The sequence below is a fragment of the Gadus macrocephalus genome, chromosome 13 (genome assembly GCF_031168955.1).
Source record: "Gadus macrocephalus chromosome 13, ASM3116895v1".
Lineage (NCBI taxonomy): Eukaryota > Metazoa > Chordata > Actinopteri > Gadiformes > Gadidae > Gadus > Gadus macrocephalus.
Genome location: NC_082394.1, coordinates 21,935,952 through 21,953,632, shown reverse-complemented (window position 1 = coordinate 21,953,632; position 17,681 = coordinate 21,935,952). Strand labels below are relative to the sequence as shown.

General features: G+C 43.5%; 1 protein-coding gene across 3 annotated transcripts in view; it reads right to left on the bottom strand.

Annotated features, from left to right (window-relative positions):
* Nucleotides 1-1,819: 1,819 nt before the first annotated feature.
* Nucleotides 1,820-17,681, bottom strand: part of LOC132470486 (calcium/calmodulin-dependent protein kinase type 1D-like) — a 60,313-nt gene continuing 44,451 nt past the window's right edge. For all 3 annotated transcript variants that reach the window (XM_060069155.1, XM_060069157.1, XM_060069156.1), the window contains exons 6-13: nt 12,870-12,993; nt 12,114-12,189; nt 11,576-11,688; nt 5,203-5,281; nt 4,892-4,979; nt 4,229-4,491; nt 3,603-3,708; nt 1,820-3,061 (exon numbers count right to left, since the gene is read on the bottom strand). In XM_060069155.1, the coding sequence (XP_059925138.1) occupies nt 3,636-3,708; nt 4,229-4,491; nt 4,892-4,979; nt 5,203-5,281; nt 11,576-11,688; nt 12,114-12,189; nt 12,870-12,993 (816 nt within the window). In that variant the 3' untranslated portion in view covers nt 1,820-3,061; nt 3,603-3,635. The remainder of the gene's footprint in view (nt 3,062-3,602; nt 3,709-4,228; nt 4,492-4,891; nt 4,980-5,202; nt 5,282-11,575; nt 11,689-12,113; nt 12,190-12,869; nt 12,994-17,681) is intronic.

Sequence of the window (17,681 nt, the reverse complement as noted above, 5' to 3'; positions counted from 1 at the left end):
CGTCAAAACTCGTGTCTGTGTCTTCTTCACTCAGCCGAAACTCATCATCCAAACTCATGTCCTCCTCAGCACTCTCTTCATGGACTGACTCCTCACTCCTCATAGACAGGAATGATACCTCACTCTGCTGTGGTGATGAAGCCCTTGGCATTGAGATGTTCTCCAGACTTGTGTCATCAAACAATGTGCAGTAGGAGTGGTCACTAAAGACACCCTGCATGTTGTACATGTCGTCAGTCATTGTGCCTTTGCTCACAAGGACAATGTGTCTACCTTCACTTCCACATTCAGCAAGATCAGTCTGGGTACTGGCATCCACTTTTGTGCTGCTGCCCTGACTTTCTTCTAGTTCCTGACATGCTTCCTCCCTTCCTGTCAACTGACCCTCCATCAATTCCCTGCATGCTTCTATGGTCTTTAAAGAGACACAAAAGCAGAATTTAGCCAGAATTAGAATTAGAATACCTTCACTGTTCACATGTACGATGAGATTAAAATAGCCATCTCCAAGCAGTGCAAAAATATATATATACAATGCAAACACATAAACACAGGACATGAAGAGATAAAAAACGGAGGTAGGGTGTGCAGTCCTGAGGAGTGTGTGCATTGCAAATAAATTACAAATACGGTACTATGCAGTGTAAGATATGTATATATATTGCACATTATATATTATTATATTTTTTATATATATATATAATAATTATTATAATATAATAAGATAAGAAAAGTAAAGTACACGGGTGCAGCAGCTGGGCTCCACGCTGCCTTACAGTTCGTTAATTTCATGATACAAGTAATTGTCGTGCCATTTGGGTGTGCACGTGAATATGCGAAAATAGTGCAACCGACGGTGTTTATAAATGGATTATTTCCGATAACAATGGATTATTTTGGCGATGGATTAGAAATTATCAAGAGCATGGAGCGAGCTAGTCTGCAAACAAGACAATCTTCAAACAGTGAGTGTACTTGTACTAATTTATCTGTTTCTCTAGTAGTAGAAGCTAAGTGTACCTCTCGTTCCTCTGCCTGGCAAGCACGTTTCTGCGCTCTTTCGCTGCGCATAAGAGCAGCGCCCGGGTCCGATCTGACGGGTATGTCCGTGTCTCCAGCACTATATCCACTAAAATTAAAAATAGTTGGCACAGCATCTGGCTTCAGGCGATTGGTGGGACGGCGAACAAATCTCCCATCTTCAGAAAAAGCTCCCTCTAAGATGTAATCAGCCTCTATAAAGTGGTCGCTACATACTCTCTGCCCTGGTCCCATTGGGGGGCTGAGGCGTTTCAATGCAGCTAACCATCTTCGGAGCACTTCAGGCTTCTTGACGGGAATTACATGGAAATGAACTATTCTACCGCTCTCCTTTAACCGATAAAATTCGTTTGAACAGCCAGGGGCAATACAAAAGGACCCCCCTGTTCTTCTTCCAATATCCAACATGTTTATTTTAAAGAGCCAACCATTCTGATGACGTAGCGCCTGCGTTTTTATAACATGGCTGCGCCCTAGAGGCGAAAGTCGTTATAAACATGTCATTTTACGGTGAAACTACTTGAATTTCAGTATTGATGAAAATCCATGTGTTTCCAAAAATGAAAAAACAAACAAAAAATTGACACTGTTCTCAGTGCTTCATTTCCACTTTAACTCTCGGTTGCGCTGAACCTGCTACCTGAAACGGAAAACCCAGAGTTTCCATTAACTCAGAGCGAACAAACTCGGGGTTGCCTCAAAACCAGCTACCTGAAACAGGCCTCTGAACACAGTTTGGAATAAGTTTGTGGAAATGGTAGAGACAGACACTTCGTAGTGATTTTAAATGTTTATTGAGAAAATAAGCAAAGAACCCATGAGCATGGCATTACAACATAACATATGTACCAGAGGACTTTCACCCATGGCGGGAATCAAACGTGCGCCCTGCTCCGGTAGGTGGGTTGAAGAGCGAGGCCGTCCTGCCCTCTCGGAACCACCACTGCTTGGAAGCAGAAACGCACCGCTCACCGTGACTCTTGGGATTTGAATGTAAGGCGGTAATGTCGCCATGACAACCAGTTCCTAACAATCATAAAACTGCAAATGCAAGGGCTTTAACCCGCGGGCCAGAGGCTCCATCAGCATGGTGTCACCTCATGCGGCGATTAATAGTGACTTAACTGACATTTATTTAAATGAAAATCTTTAAAGATTTTCGAGATTGCCGCTTTAACGACTATAGTGCACTGCATCGATGCACTGGATTATGGCTTGAAATGTGGCACATATAAAACCCACTCCCAGAGAAATGGTTGGCTCCTTCCTGAGCAGAGCTATACAGGTTGCAAAGGTTGAAATAAAACAAATAAACCAGAGAGACCTCCGAAAGGTCGACCCCCTGATAGACAATGCAGGACCTCGCACAAGGTGCAGAGCCTGACTTAAGTCTCTTTCTGTACCTGCAAACGGGATACCTGACATAAAAATTACATTCGAAGCGTGTCAAATAACATGAGTCATGTGTTAACCAGAATCTGAATGCTGAGTACAACTGTGAAGTTGACTATATAAATATATGTATATATGTCACAGAAATGTGACATTACAGAGCATGTAAAGGTAAACTCAAAAGACCCATTTGATAATATTGAAATCCAGTTCAGTAAAAACAACACCATAAAGATATATAAGATTAACAACAGCATGCGTCTGTATAGGTGTGTGTGTCTGCGTGTGTTTAACAACATCGTGCGCCTGTACAGGTGTGTGTGTGTGTGTGTGTGTGTGTGTGTGTGTGTGTGTGTGTGTGTGTTTGGTTCAACATTAAGCTCCACACAGCTGTTTTCTTTCCTGTGGCAGGATGAAGACAACACACCATATACGTAACGTCAGTCAACTCCCTCAGAGCGAATGGCCGGGCTATGGTAAAACGTGAAATTCTGAAGGTCTTCTACCATAACAGTATATCTGGGACCACATGCTGTATTAAGGACAGTAGCAGACAGGAACAGACTTCAGGAAAGCGTTGGATGTCTTCACAGAGCAGTGAAGGACGGTTGAAAACAGCGTGAGAAAACTGTGGAGAACAAGAAGAACTTTGAAGAAAGAATGTTTTTGTGATTTGCCATGAGAAACATTCTAGAAAAGCTGAGAAAGTAAAAGTCCTGGCATTTTTTCTCTTACACTGAAACACAGGCGATGTCCCCTCTGGCCTTGGCCATTCAAGAAATTTAGATGTACCGGGCGATGGTAGCTCAGGAGGTAAAGCGGGTTGACTAGTAACCAGAAGGTTGCTAGTTCGATCTCCGGAACCTCCTAGCTGAGTGTCGAGGTGTCCCTGAGCAAGACGCCTCACCCTTACTGCATCCGGCCATATGGCTGTCACCCTGCGTGGTTGACTCCGCCGTCGGTGTGTGAATGTGTAAATGAATGGTTGTAAGTCGCTTTGGATGAAAGCATTAGCAAAATCCCCTAAATGTAAATGTAGATGTTGGACTCAAAAATGGGACCTTTGCTTTCAGGGACGTCTGTTCTGGTACATTTCTTAGAGCTCATGGTCATCACAACATTGCCATTTAAAAGGCGGGGCTAGGCACACCTATCGATAAAACGCTTACCTGGGTGACCTAGGATGTGAATGGTCCGGCCAATCACATGACAGAACACACCCCTGTCTGCAGCGTCTGTCCCCTCTGGTTCCTCCCTCTCTCCACAGTATCAGCGCTGAAACACCAGAGAGGAGGACACCATGAAGGGCAGCTCAACATGCTCATCATACCAAGAACACATCTGTACCTACCTACTTGAGTTACATCCAGAATGCCAATGCTCTATATCGGAATAGAGACACTTATACTGTACTTATTAACGTTTGACACATATACACTTCATTATATTTACATTTAGGCCATTTAGCAGACGCTTTTATCCAAAGAGAATTACAGTAAGAGCATTTGTCAGAAGAAGGAGAAACAATACATCGCTGTCAGTACATTAAGGATGTTCATTGAACCAAGTGCAAAGCAATTTACAATAACAATTGTTAGGTTAACCCATTACCCATATGCAACAAAGATAGCTAGGATAAGATGCTACACAACCAAGTTATTATTATTTTAATTTATTTTTTACTGCCAGGACGCGCAATGAGTAGGTACGTGCCAACACACACACTACTGTACATCCCTGCAGGCATCAGGCCAAACCCGTCCCCCCCCTCATGGAGGCGGGAGCAGGGCCGTACCTGAGGGGCGGCCTGTGGATGGCGCTGCTCTCTGAGTGGAACACGGCGGCACCCGGGGAGGCGATCAGGGGCTGGGTGGGCAGGGCCACCTCGGACTGGGTGGCAGCCGTGCGCTCGGCGGCACTTGGGGGGTTGGGGTCTGGGTCCAGACAGGGGCCCTCTTCCTCACACCAGTCGGGCGGGGCCATGCCGGGGCCAGTCTCGCCGCGAGACTGCTGCAGCTTACACATGTGGTTGATGGCGGTGGTCGCGTTGAAGGCTTGCTGTTTAGGGGGGACGCGCACGGTCAGGGGGGACAAACGGTCAGGGGGGACACCCACATGGTCAGGGGGGAGACGAAGGGTCAGGGGGGACGCACGGTCGGGGGACACACATAGATCTCATCACACAGTCTCATCAAGGGTCAGGTCTCAGGTCTCCTCACAGGGGGTATTAAAACACGTGGGGAGTATGGTGGTGTGTCACGTGATGCCGCAAACTCGAGTAAAGCTCGATTTACTCGATTTCATCTCTGAGGTTTCACAGACAAACGCACCAAGTCTAGAGTTGGGTGTAGGTCGTGGGCTTGACTGACTAACTCTCTCGGTCTAGAGTTGGTGTAGGTCGTGGGCTCTACCGACCGAGGCTCTAGGTCTAGAGTTTGGTGGTCATGGGCCTACGTACCCTCCATTTGGATTTGGCAAAGTTTCTCTGGACCTGCTCGCAGAAGGACTGGTAAATGTCCTGGTCGCTCGCTGTGTCTCCGTAAATCCTGCCAAGCAGTTATCATCACATTAGCATCACGTTACTCAATTACAAATTAGTAACACATTAAAGTAACCCGTTGTGACACATATGTGACAAATTAGTGCTCTTAGTGATGTTGTTATAACAGTAGTGAGGATAGTTATAGAGGACTCACAAGGGAGGCCTGGTGCTCTTAGTGATGTTGGTGTACGAGTAGTGAGCAGTGAGGATAGTTAGTGAGGACTCACCAGGGATGACTCAGCGCCTGCTCAGTGGTGAAGCGGTTCTTTGGGTTTTTTTCCATCATGTTCCTGATGAAGTCTTTAGCTGTGGAAGCAGCAAGAGAGAGGAAAACTGATGTCTGATGTAATCTCCTTTAGTATTCATGAATAACTAAATAAATAAATATGAACAAATAAAAGCTCTGGTCCCTTCAGGTAAAGGATTTACCAAACAAGGAGCTTGTTTTGACCAGTTAATTCCTTTCTCGATCTGTATTAGAATTGTATGTAAGTCTCTGAAAATACTTACTTTCTAATCCAAATATGTGAACCATTAACAACCACAATCAGACAATGGTGTTCACAGTTCTTGATTGCCTGTCCCCAGACCTTAGATGAGGAACGGATGCGTTTTCTAATGGTTCATGGGCCCTCTCCTGTAAAAAGTCTATGCATCAACGAATACTCCTCCATACTCAACTTTCCTCTTCTCTTTGGTGTCAATTGTGAGTGGATAACATGGCTGATTTGGTGAATAAAAGATTTGATGCTAAATTGACAAGAAAAATACTTTACTCTAACTCTGACCCTAACTAAGTTGTTCATTAGTTTCACATTTTTATTAAATTGTATTTATTATCTATATTATTACTTCACAGAAAAACAGTAAGGTGATTGGTCAAAGTAAGAACGTAATATGGGTTTAGATTTCCAACCCTGTATCACGCGATTTTCAACGTTAATCTATTGAATCGTGTTCCAGAGCACGATAGTCCGACTTTCTTCGTGCTACACAGAACGAAAGTAAACCAATGCATTCTGAATGGGAGTGTTCTCAGACAATTAATGTGCTCCACAAAACGCTACGAAAGAGAGAGAGAGAGAAAGAGAGAGAGGGATGGACAGAGAGAGAGAGAGAGAGAGAGAGGCTTCAGAAAGGGTGTGCGCAGATAGTACAGTGCACCCTAGTTATGTTTATGCCAAAACCACAAATGCTATATATATATATATATATATATATTGCCTAGTTATATATATTGCCTATATATATATATATATATATAGGCTATATATATAATTAGGCTATAATTATATTATTTAGCGTGTAATGAGACAATCTATAGCCAAATTGTCGAAGATGCCCGAGAATCTCCGGAAATATCAGCATGGGAAATCGGCGCATCAGACCCATAAACCTATACAGAAAGACGTCATCTCAAGCAGGAGAGAACGTTTGCGGTGCTGGTTTGTGTCACGTAAGTACAGGGCTCTCAAGTCTCATGCATTCGGCGTGAGACACACGCAATTCAACCCATGCACACGCTCAAACCTGGTCTCACGGAAATACGTGACACTGTCACGTTATTTAATCTATTGAAACGTGAGCAGGGACACGTATTTTCTAAATTTTGCATTTCAATTGGAAGTATTTGTCGTGTCACTAAGCACGACTTCCAAACGAAGGTTCTGCCCGGGAGCGTTCTCCCTAATGTCCCTTAAGGAGCTCCGTACAGATCATTCATTGTTGAAAATTGTCTGTGATAACTAACAAATGACAGCTTTTGGCCACCCGTTTCTATTTAAAATTGTCTGTGATAACTAACAATATGACAGCTTTTGGCCACCCGTTTCTACTTTCACATTTGATTCTGAGAAATTGTGACAATTCACGGATACATTAAATGCAGGTGCGCTGCTCTGTAGGCAAACCGCAAAGGAAAAAAGGGTAGCTGCTTCATCTGTTCTTTTTAGAATTGTATGTCTTGATGTTTATTTTATCTAGCCATCTATTCTCTTGTTTTTGAAGGGGGGGCCTGCCCTCGGGGTCCGACCGGGCCAAGTTTCTGTGCGGGGGCCCCAGTTAGGCCCTAGAATAAGGTATTCAAATTTCAGGGCGGTAGGACCTTCCTTTCTCAAAAACTGTTTTTCCACCACATTCTGAACCATAAGGTGCAGGCAACAATTCTGAGGGGCTTAGTCCAAATGACAGTCAATTTGGGAAAACTTTATTTCTCTAAGGGCTAGAACTCCAAATCTTGGATATGTCGTTCTCGGGGCCCCGGGAAATGTGTGTAAACATTTTAGCATCCCTAGCTATCTCGAAAAGTCCGGAAAAGGGGCGTGACCTCCAACAGTACAGTAAATGTACATAAGACAGAGGTTAGTTTCTAGTCCCCATTTTTTGTGGGATGGAGGTGTACGTGTGTGGCTTAAGGGGTGTAGACACAGCTGGCCTGTGGCCACGTTTTTGAAGTCTGGGGTCAAAAGGTCAAAAGGAGCCGGCACCACGCCGCTTATGAGATAAAAAAAAGTTCACGTGTATTTCTCTCATAACTTTTTGTCATTATTAAAGAGAGGCCTGATTCTCAGATATGCATGTTGGATGGCTAGGGTGTAGGTCTGGGAAGAACTTCAGGCCAAAATCTTGCAAGCTAGCCGCTGGGTGAGGTGCAACGAGATGGAGCACTTGCTGAGTCATTTCCTGTAGGGCTGGAGCCACAGGTTGAAGCGTATGCATCCTTTGAGACCCCCTTTGATATATAAGAGACGCCAAGGTACAGCTTACTTAAAGGTTCTCGACTCAGTCACCTATTGCATCACTTCCTTTAGGGCTTCGGCCTCCTAATTGATCATTGTAGTATAATTGAATGCCCTCTTTCATATATATGATACCTCCACCACCGGAACGTGGCAACAATTCTCCAAATCCATATGGGGAGGGGGGGGGGGGGGATGCTTGTGGACGGTAGGGGTGTACACTAGACATAAATAGGAAGCAAACTCAGGAGAAGGAATGACCTCTCACAAATATTTATTTAATAAATTGTTTCAAATAACCCTGCCTCGTTAAATCAATGAGCTTGGTGTTTTGCTTTCAAAAATCGGTTATGGAAGAAGTCTAAACTGCAGAAAATACAAATATCCAAGCTGCCTTTTAAGGATTCCTTGGAATATCTGCCTTAACCATCGGACCCTAGTTTACGACAAAAGCAAGACAATTGACGGCAGCTCCTTTGCCGCGTGGTTTTTAGAGCCATGTAAGGATTAGATGGGGGCGGTCGATAGCAACCACCATAGCAACCATGACGGTCAAGTGACTGGATGCAGCCTGTTGAAAAAAATAGAATACCACCCTACATACTCAGGATGATAATGATATTTAAATGATTATGACCATGAAGTCTTTATTTGCATGGGTTTACATTTCGTTCTGTGTAGCATGGAAAAATCAGAGAAACACTCCCGTTCAGAATGCATTGGTTTACATTTCGTTTTTTGGAGCACGGTTATTTTTATTTATTTATTTATTTTCAGTTTTTGAGGAGGTGCTTCAAACATGCAAATGTTTCTGCAATAATCCAAAATCCAATGGAAAAACCCGTTGGCTTTTTGTCAAGGGAACCCAGGGCGACGCTCACTTCCGGGTTGGCCAACATACGTCATCCCTCCACAACTCTACTGTAAAAGCACATGTTCAAGTTGAATGAGAATAATAATAATAATTCTGCCATAGTATTTATTTAAGGGGGGGGGGGCATACAAATCTTTTGGCCATTCGTAGTGTTGATCAGCAGAGAAATAATCTGTCCGCAAAGACGGTGACGTTGCTTAGCAACGGAAGACGCTGGGGTTGACAAGTCACGGGACTACTACCCATGCAAGTGAACGGAGCGTTCCACGGCATTGAGAAGACCCGTGTAATAAAGGCCTATAATATTTTTGTTTATGGCATAGATTTCTCCTCAGATTAGGCCAGTAAACCAATGATAAAATAAAAATAAAAACGCTCGATCAAAGGCCCGGCCCGAGGATAGTGGTGGGAAATATCGGCCCGACCTGGCCCGCGTCGGCCTCGGGCTCGGGCAGAGAATCTAAACACTGACTGGAACTACTTAGCAGGTGTCTGTAGGCCTATATCAGGAGTTAATGCACGCCCTGCAGCCAATCAGAATACGAGTATTCCCCCAGACCGTGGTATAAACAATATTATTCACGAGTTATAATCAACCCCTACACATCAATATTAATGATAACCCATTAAATACGGTACGATTTCTAGATGTCATGGCAACGTCCGCTCGCGACACTGGACTTGCGAGGCATCGACGCAGACTTTCATTCACATAGCCAAAAACAAGACAATAGATGGCTAGATGAAGGGTGCACTCACACTAGGCCATCTGGCCGTGGCCGTTGGCCGTTTTCACACCTAAACATGCTCAAATCGCCCCATTGTTCTCGGGCCTGCACTCACACTAGGCCATCTGGCCGTGGCAGTTGGGCGTCGCAACTGTGGCCTGGCCACGGTAGGCTCTTGTACATACTAGGCCTGCAGCGGATTCGAATTGTATCCGAATCCGTTCGGTTCGTTTACCACAGTTCGGAGCATTCTGGAGATCCGCGGATTTCGGTTTCATGAAGGCATTGCCTTATGTAGCGTATTTTGCCTACTGTAGCCTACGTCCGATACAAAGGGTGTTTAGGACCCAGCGGAATGCATTCTCTCCAGTGCTGCCCGAGTCAATGAGACTTTTCCCGCCCCTCCCTTCAGCCTGTCAGCGTTCAAAACAAACTGTAACTCTCCAGTGTAACGGTAGCTGTAATAGGTTGTTTTCTGAAGTTCAAGCGCACGATTCCTAAATTTAAAGAAAGTAATTGATACAATTATATTCTAAATATACGGGAGATAAATACAAACGGGTGATAAGCGGGATAACGGCCTTCGAGGTCGACCGGTTCGATGGAAATAATGGACAGGTAGAGGCAACTCTGGCTTCATGCTGCGCTCGTCGCCAGAGTTCTAAGCCTCGTCGGCCGTTATCCCTTACATGTTACACTCAGTGCACCATGTTTTCAAATGCATTTAGGGGAACATTTATTGCACAAAAAAGCCTTGCAAGTTGTCTGATTGCAGTCAATTAACACATTGCAAATAGCCTGTGGGTCTCATTCATTTTTGTGTTTCTCCCCCAAACCCTCCGTCAAAAAAAAGTCTGCCTTTTTACTATCACGGACATGATCCTAATCCGAACCGTATCCGAAACCGAGGCCCAAAACGGTTATCTGAACCGAACCGTGGACACACTGATCCGTTTCACCACTAGTACATACGTCATCATGTCGTAAGTAACACGTCATCGCCAAGCGTCCGCTGCATGGACCATAAAGTCTGCCGCCAGTCAGAGTTCTAACAACAATGGTCAACAACACACAGAACACAGTTCGCACTTTGCTGAGTCTGTTGCTTATTTGGATATATGTTTACCGTTTAATGGAAAAGGAGGCTTGTCGCCTTTATTATGTCCGTGGTCGTCGCATGGACTATACGTCATCCAGCTCAGGTTGCGTAGCCGTGCGTGTGCGCGTGTCGGCTCATTAGCATCTGTACCGTAGCGGCCCGTGCCGTAGCAGCACACCTCTCCCAAGTGGCCAAATTGGCCCGGCCTGGCCAGAATGGCCACACTCACACTGGCAGATTTGAGCACGGTTAGGTGCTAAAACGGCCACGGCCAGATGGCCTAGTGTGAGTGCACCCAAAATAAACATCAAGACATACAATTCTAAAAAGAACAGATGAAGCAGCTACCCTTTTTTCCTTCGCGGTTTGCCTACAGAGCAGCGCACCTGCATTTAATATATCCGTGAATTGTCATAATTTCTCAGAATCAAAGGTGAAAGTAGAAACGGGTGGCCAAAAGCTGTCCCCATGTTTCCCATGCTGATATTTCCAGAGATTCTCAAGCATCTTCGACAATTTGGTGATAGATTGTCTCATTACACGCTAAATAATATAATTATAGCCTAATTATATATATAGCCTATATATATATATATATATATATATATATATATGTATATGTATATATGTATATACATGTATATATATATATGTATATATATATATATATATATATATAGGCAATATATATAATTAGGCAATATATATATATATATATAGCATTTGTGGTTTTGGCATAAACATAACTAGGGTGCACTGTACTATCTGCGCACACCCTTTCTGAAGCCTCTCTCTCGCTCTCTCTCTCTGTCCCTCCCTCTCTCTCTTTCTCTCTCTCTCTCTCTCGTAGCGTTTTGTGGAGCACGTTAATTGTCTGAGAACACTCCCATTCAGAATGCATTGGTTTACTTTAGTTCTGTGTAGCACGAAAAAAGTCGGACTATCGTGCTCTGGAACACGATTCAATAGATTAACGTTCGTGCGCATGAGCATGAAATCGCGTGATACCGGGTTGAGATTTCTAATCAAACACGTCCAAAGGACACAAAAAATAATAACAATTAACCAAGCAGGAACAGCCTGATCAGTAGGAGTAGTTTGACCTGGACCTCTATCACCTGATCAGTATGAGTAGTATGCTGGACCTGAACTTGGTCTCACCTGATTCTGAGATGTCGTCCCAGAAGGGTTTGTGGAAGCTGTAGTCCGCCCGCATGATCTTGGCGTACAGACTCTTCTCGTTCTCCTCGAAGAACGGCGGGTAGCCACACAGCCTGGGGAGGAGACAGACAACAGCTTCACTGATGGGCTCAAGCTGCTCTCAAAGTCTCTTTCTGTCAGCGTGTTTTCAATGTTGAAGCCCAAAGCTCACAACAGCTGAGACCCAAAACAATGTTTTGAATTGTCATCCAAAAACGTCTTTACAAAGAGAGGGAGGACTGACATCCCGCTACATTCAGGCTCTGCGTCGTGCCGTGCCTCTATTAAAACATTTGTTATATAACTTTTAGGGTTCCGCTACAAATATGAGGTGAAAGGGGCATAATGTTTTAAAGCCTGTGTAAAGACGATTTTCTTTCAATCGTGATGGAAAATAAAGAAATGGGAGCTGGAGTCTGAATCTATTTAGACTCTGATTGGCGGCCTGCATGGGTCCTGAGTGTGTATGGAGCGGTGCAGGTGGGAGAGGCCTCCTTACAGGATGTAGGAGATGACCCCTACGGACCAGCAGTCCACTGCTTTGCTGTAGGGTTTCTGGGCCAGGACCTCAGGGGCTGTTGGACAACACAAGACAGAGTTAAACGAGGAAGAAAAGGTTTCTAAAGTAGTAGCAACAACCAGACATTTAGAAACCAGACACACCAGAATCAAACAGTATGTCATTTTAGGACAAACACAGGGGTCTCTCCTAACCAGACCCTCCAGGATTTCGCGATGTTGCGATTTGCAACTTCAACGCCACATCAACCAGTCACCGCAAATTCAGGGGGGTATGTGCGCATCCAACGTTTCCCACTTGCCGACCAACATAATTGCGAAAGATCGCGAAAAGCAGTATCCTGGTATTCTACGTGAAAGTGGGGGAAAATTATTTTGCACTGCATGCGACATTGTTGTGGAACATAAGCGGAAATCTTCCATTGATAAGCATTGTGCCACCGCAAAACATAACTACAGAACTGCAGAACTGCAGGCAGGACGTCAGACGACGAGGCAGATCACTATGACACAGGCTTTGGCATCCAAGTCAATAGTCAACGCGGAAAGAATCAAGGATCAATTATTCAAGGGGCCATTTCCCAGTGTTTTTGTTCTTTTAATTAATGTATTTTTCAGTAATAACTTAATATTTAACAAATGACTCCAATCAAAGTAATGGGTGATGTGATGTATTCTCCCATTGGTTGGTTACAGTGTGGGAGGGTACCACGACCGGTCCAACCCTCTCACTCACCCACGTATCCGGGGGTTCCGCAGGCCGTGAACATGACCCCGTGCTCAGACATCTTTGAAAGGCCGAAGTCACTGATCATGATCTTGGAGTTGGCGTCCATGTTGTGGTACAGAAGGTTCTCAGGCTGCACACAGGACACATTCAGAGAGAATGAGGAGCATCCTATGTGTGTGTGTGTGTGTGTGTGTGGTTGTTTGTATGTATGTATGTATGTATGTATGTATCAGTGGCGGCTGGTGGTTTTTAAAGTGAGAGAGGAAGGACTGCGCACTTGGTTGCCATTGGCCTGCTTGCACTGTTGGTGTATGGTGGCATGAGAATGTGAGACTCAAGTTGTTTCAGGGTGTTTTGGTGAACTACAAAATAGTAGGGAGGGATAGTTATGTGAATTAAATTGATACAAAGCCACCAGTGGCATCACTGTAATTTGAAAGCTGGTGGGCAGCATGTCTTTGAAATGGACTACAAGGGCAGAAGGAAAGGATGCAAAGCCCATTAGTCAAATCAGGCCTACTCTTGATTTGTAAAAGTAAATAAAAAAATCTGGGCCTATTTTTGCCCTCAATGACCGAAGTTATTGGTTGTAATTTAGCTATGATATTTTCAGTAACAATTGCTTTAAGAAAAGACACAAGACCAAAAGTGATGCCATTTAAAATGCATCATGCTCTGAATCATTAACCCTTTCCACACCCTCTCCACAATATCAAACAGAACGGTCAGAGTAACAACACTAACGTTGCCATTACTTTTGGTGATCTCGATTTTGCGAAGTGGTCTACCTTTTTCTTTGGTCGCTAACTTAGCACTGTAACTCAATGAATGGAATGCTTTGTGTAATTAAACATGAACAATGTCCTGTTTCCAATGTTTCCATTGTACACTTTATTCGCAAATGTTAGAATCTCGTTAACCTTCAGATGATTTCACCTGCTTTGCGTCTCTTAAAGGGTAATTCCGGTGTAAAATTGATTTGGGATATGTTTTGTATGATAACGAGTTGAAACAATGTTTTGGAGCACAAAAACCGCATATAGACGCTTTCTTCAGTTGGCTGTTTTTAGCCGATTCTGTCAAAATGCTATAAACTTGGAACAATGGGGGCAGTGGTTATGGTAAAAACTAAATTGCTATTTTAAACCACTTAAAAGGCTAAAAGTAGCCTGACACTTCTTTGATAGTATAATAAGGGTCTTAACATATAAAATGAGGCATTGAGAACTTTGTAAGTGTGATTGTTTATTAAAAAGGACATTTTATACACACAATACCATCAGTAGATCACCCGTCGACGCCATTTTGTTTTTAAGACTCGATAAGTAGATTGGCGAACACAGAGCTTGCGTGTTGCTGACGGTTGTCAAAATCTCTGTGTTCGTCAATCTATCTATCAATCTTGAAAACAAAATGGCGTCGACGGGTGATCTACTGATGGTAATGTGTGTATAAAATGTCATTTTTAATAAGCAATCTGTACACTTACAAAGTTCTCAATGCCTCGTGTTAAGACCCTTATTATACTACCAAAGAAGTGTCGGGCTACTTCTAGCCTTTTAAGTGGTTTAAAATAGCGATTTAGTTTTTACCATAACCCCTGCCTCCTTCGTTCCAAGTTGATAGCGTTTTGATAGAATCAGCTAAAAACAGCCAACTGAAGAAAGCGTCTGTATGCGGTTTTTGTGCTGCAAAATGAACGTTTCAACTCGTTATCATACAAAACATATCACAAATCCATTTTACACCGGAATTACCCTTTAAGGTACGGCCAGACTGCACGCGTTACTCGCGTTAAATTACGCGAGTAACGCGCCTAACCTGATGCTTGATCATTGTGTGTCACAAAAATGGTTCAACGCGCCTACGCATCCACGTTCACTGCGCTGGATTTAGGAGTCCGAGGTAAGAAACCCAAACGCCGCCGTGTTTGGGTGCATGATAGAGCTTCGATCAGGTTGGATTAAATAATCTCTGATATAAATAACAATAATCGGGTTAAATAACTTCACATGATGTGTCTGGTGTGTTTCCAGCATTCGTAGTGTTGATCAGCAGAGAAATAGTCCGCCAAAGACGTTGAGGTTGCTTAGCAACCAAAGACGCTGCCCATTCACCGAGCAAACATTATGAAAGTAAAATGCACATTTCTCGCTAAAAATGTTTACATAAACGCTTTTAATGGCGTAACCATGTAACTATTTCCACCCAGAATAAAGAAAGATGTCCGCCATATGCTTCTGTGCAAGCGTCACTCGTTACTCTCTGCCAGTGACTCGGGCCAAGCTCCACGCTGATTGGCTATCGCGGCTAAGCGCCACGCGTAGGCACTTCAAAAGTTAAACATTTTGAACTTTGCGCATTGGGCGCGTTGCTGCGTTTACGTGCGTCATTACGTGCGTATGCCGCGTCTAAAGCCCCTAACGTGCCGTTTTACTGTAGTAACGCGTCTACGTGCCTACACCAATGGTTCCCTATGCACAAATGCCAATTTTCAATGCCTCTAACGCCTCTAACGCGTGCAGTGTGGCCGTACCTTAACGTATGGCAAGCCCAGGGCGACTCAATTCAACGCTATTTTACGCGTATCAGCACGCGTTCTGAACAACTTTACCACGTATCTATGGCAAGCCATCCCCGACAGAAAACGCCCTCATTCAGTCACGTATCACCTTCATTATGCCGTAAAAAACGCAGTAAAATGTAGAAAAACGGCGAAAAGCTGGTGGGCTTCATTGCGCCGCTTTTTACGCCGCAATGAAGCCTTTCAAGAGCGTGCGTAAAAAACGCTGTTTTGAGCATCGAACCGCGGGTAAAATACACGCGTTTGTGCACATCACAACGCGCGTAACATACGGCGTCTCTCTAGTATGCTAATAAACTCCACCCTTCTTTTCTCTCAGCCAATGCATTTGAAGTGTTTGCGCCCAATCGCTGAACAAGACAAGCAGACCAAATAAGTTCAGCACAGATCTGCTTGTGACGATTTCTCCTCTCATTTGTTATTAGTTATAGCGTCATATAGATATATATCAGTGAATCCAAAATAAACCGTGTGGTCAGTTTGGCCTAATCGATAGAGACGCTTGGTCTGAAGGCAAGAGGTTGTCGGATCGAGTCCAACTATTGTCAGATTTGTGCTTTTGTCAGATGGTCACCTTTTATGATCGCAATGCTTTTTAGTCAGTGTTATAAGTTCCAAATTCAGTGCCTTTTTAGTCAGCCAGCCAGATCATCTCGGTGTCTTGTTACACGCTTTATAAGTTAATTATATTTAAATTATTATAGCCATGGAGCCTTTATTTTCGTGGAGTTATCGTTACATCCTCTCTTGTTCAATCTATATAAATACACAGTGGAAAGGAATGAGAGGGAGCCATAGAGAGAGACATTGATGAACTGGGGAGCCAAGTAGCCTAACTGATAGGCTTAAGAGGCCCATCAGCCCATCATTCTTTCGAACCTTCGTAAAAAATTTCAGTTTTTCCCAAAACTCCTCTTAACATGAACGCACGTGCACTGCTCTAACAACATTCATAGGCTTGTAACTGTCTACTGACACGGTGCTTAAATGGGCTCTGTAGGAGGGGGAGACGCAGGAATGTTGTTGGATTCAACTATTTGTGCATGGCAGCAAAAAAATATCTCCCCATCAAGGCCAACAGCAGAGTCGCCTAAGAAAATAATGGACTAATATCAATGCTTCAAATAATAAAACACGATCAACTAGGCGTAGGCCGACATATGCTATATCAGTCCTAATCCTGAACGCACCGTGCGTACATTTTTCACGGCATTTCCCCCCAGACAGACAGACAGACAGACAGACACTTTATTGACCCCAAACTAACTTTCATAATCCAGCAGGTTACACAATACAAATAACTGTTACTCAAATACAGACAGCCTATACAGTAATACAGCGACCACCTCAGCAAAAGGTAAAATGTAAAAAGAAGATATAAGCTCAATTTAAAATACAGATGCTGTAGCCTACAGAAAATTACAGATGCCACATGAAATATGAAAATAGGATACAATGTATAAATATGCAAAACTAGGATATAACTAGGCTATAATGAGAATACTTGGTTACAGCTGTGCAATGACTATCCTCCTAAATTAAATTTCTTCTAAGGTTTCTAAGGTTCTTCCCTTTACTTAATATGAATGACGTTGATGGCTTTTAGGCGCTGTGGTGACCTTTAATCACTAAAATTGTTTTAGTGATAAAGGGATTTTTAGACCGGTGCTCAATGACTCTCACGTTCCTCTGCTTGCGATCATTGCGATTCGCCATTTATTTATGCTTTTATTCAAAATATCCAAAGACAAAGAACGGGTGCATTACGCTATCATTTTTATAATATTGTTAATAGCCTAATAAAAATGTCAGTTGCGTTAGTATTACATTTTTCATTTGCTTGTTTAGCTATGTATGACAGTTAACAATGTTGGTGTAGTAGGCTAATGGGCCTCTTAAAGTGTAATTCCGGCGCAAATTGAACCCAGGCTCTTTGTTTTGGCATGAAAACCCATCAAATAAGCCTTCCAGATACCTTTTTAATTGAGAATCTAGTATTATAGTTTGCCGGGCGCAATGTTTGGCGTCCATATTGTTGGCTTGGGACATTGAGTTTCGCTTCTAAATCTGCATTTTTTAACCACTAATATTGTTAAAAATAGCATCAAACCTCTGCAGTAGCATGACTAGGGTCCATACACATAAAACGAAGCACAAACAACTTAGTTTGCAAACCTAGAGTTTATTTAAAAAGACAGTTTAACAAGCATTACTGGTGGGTCCGTGTTTACAGG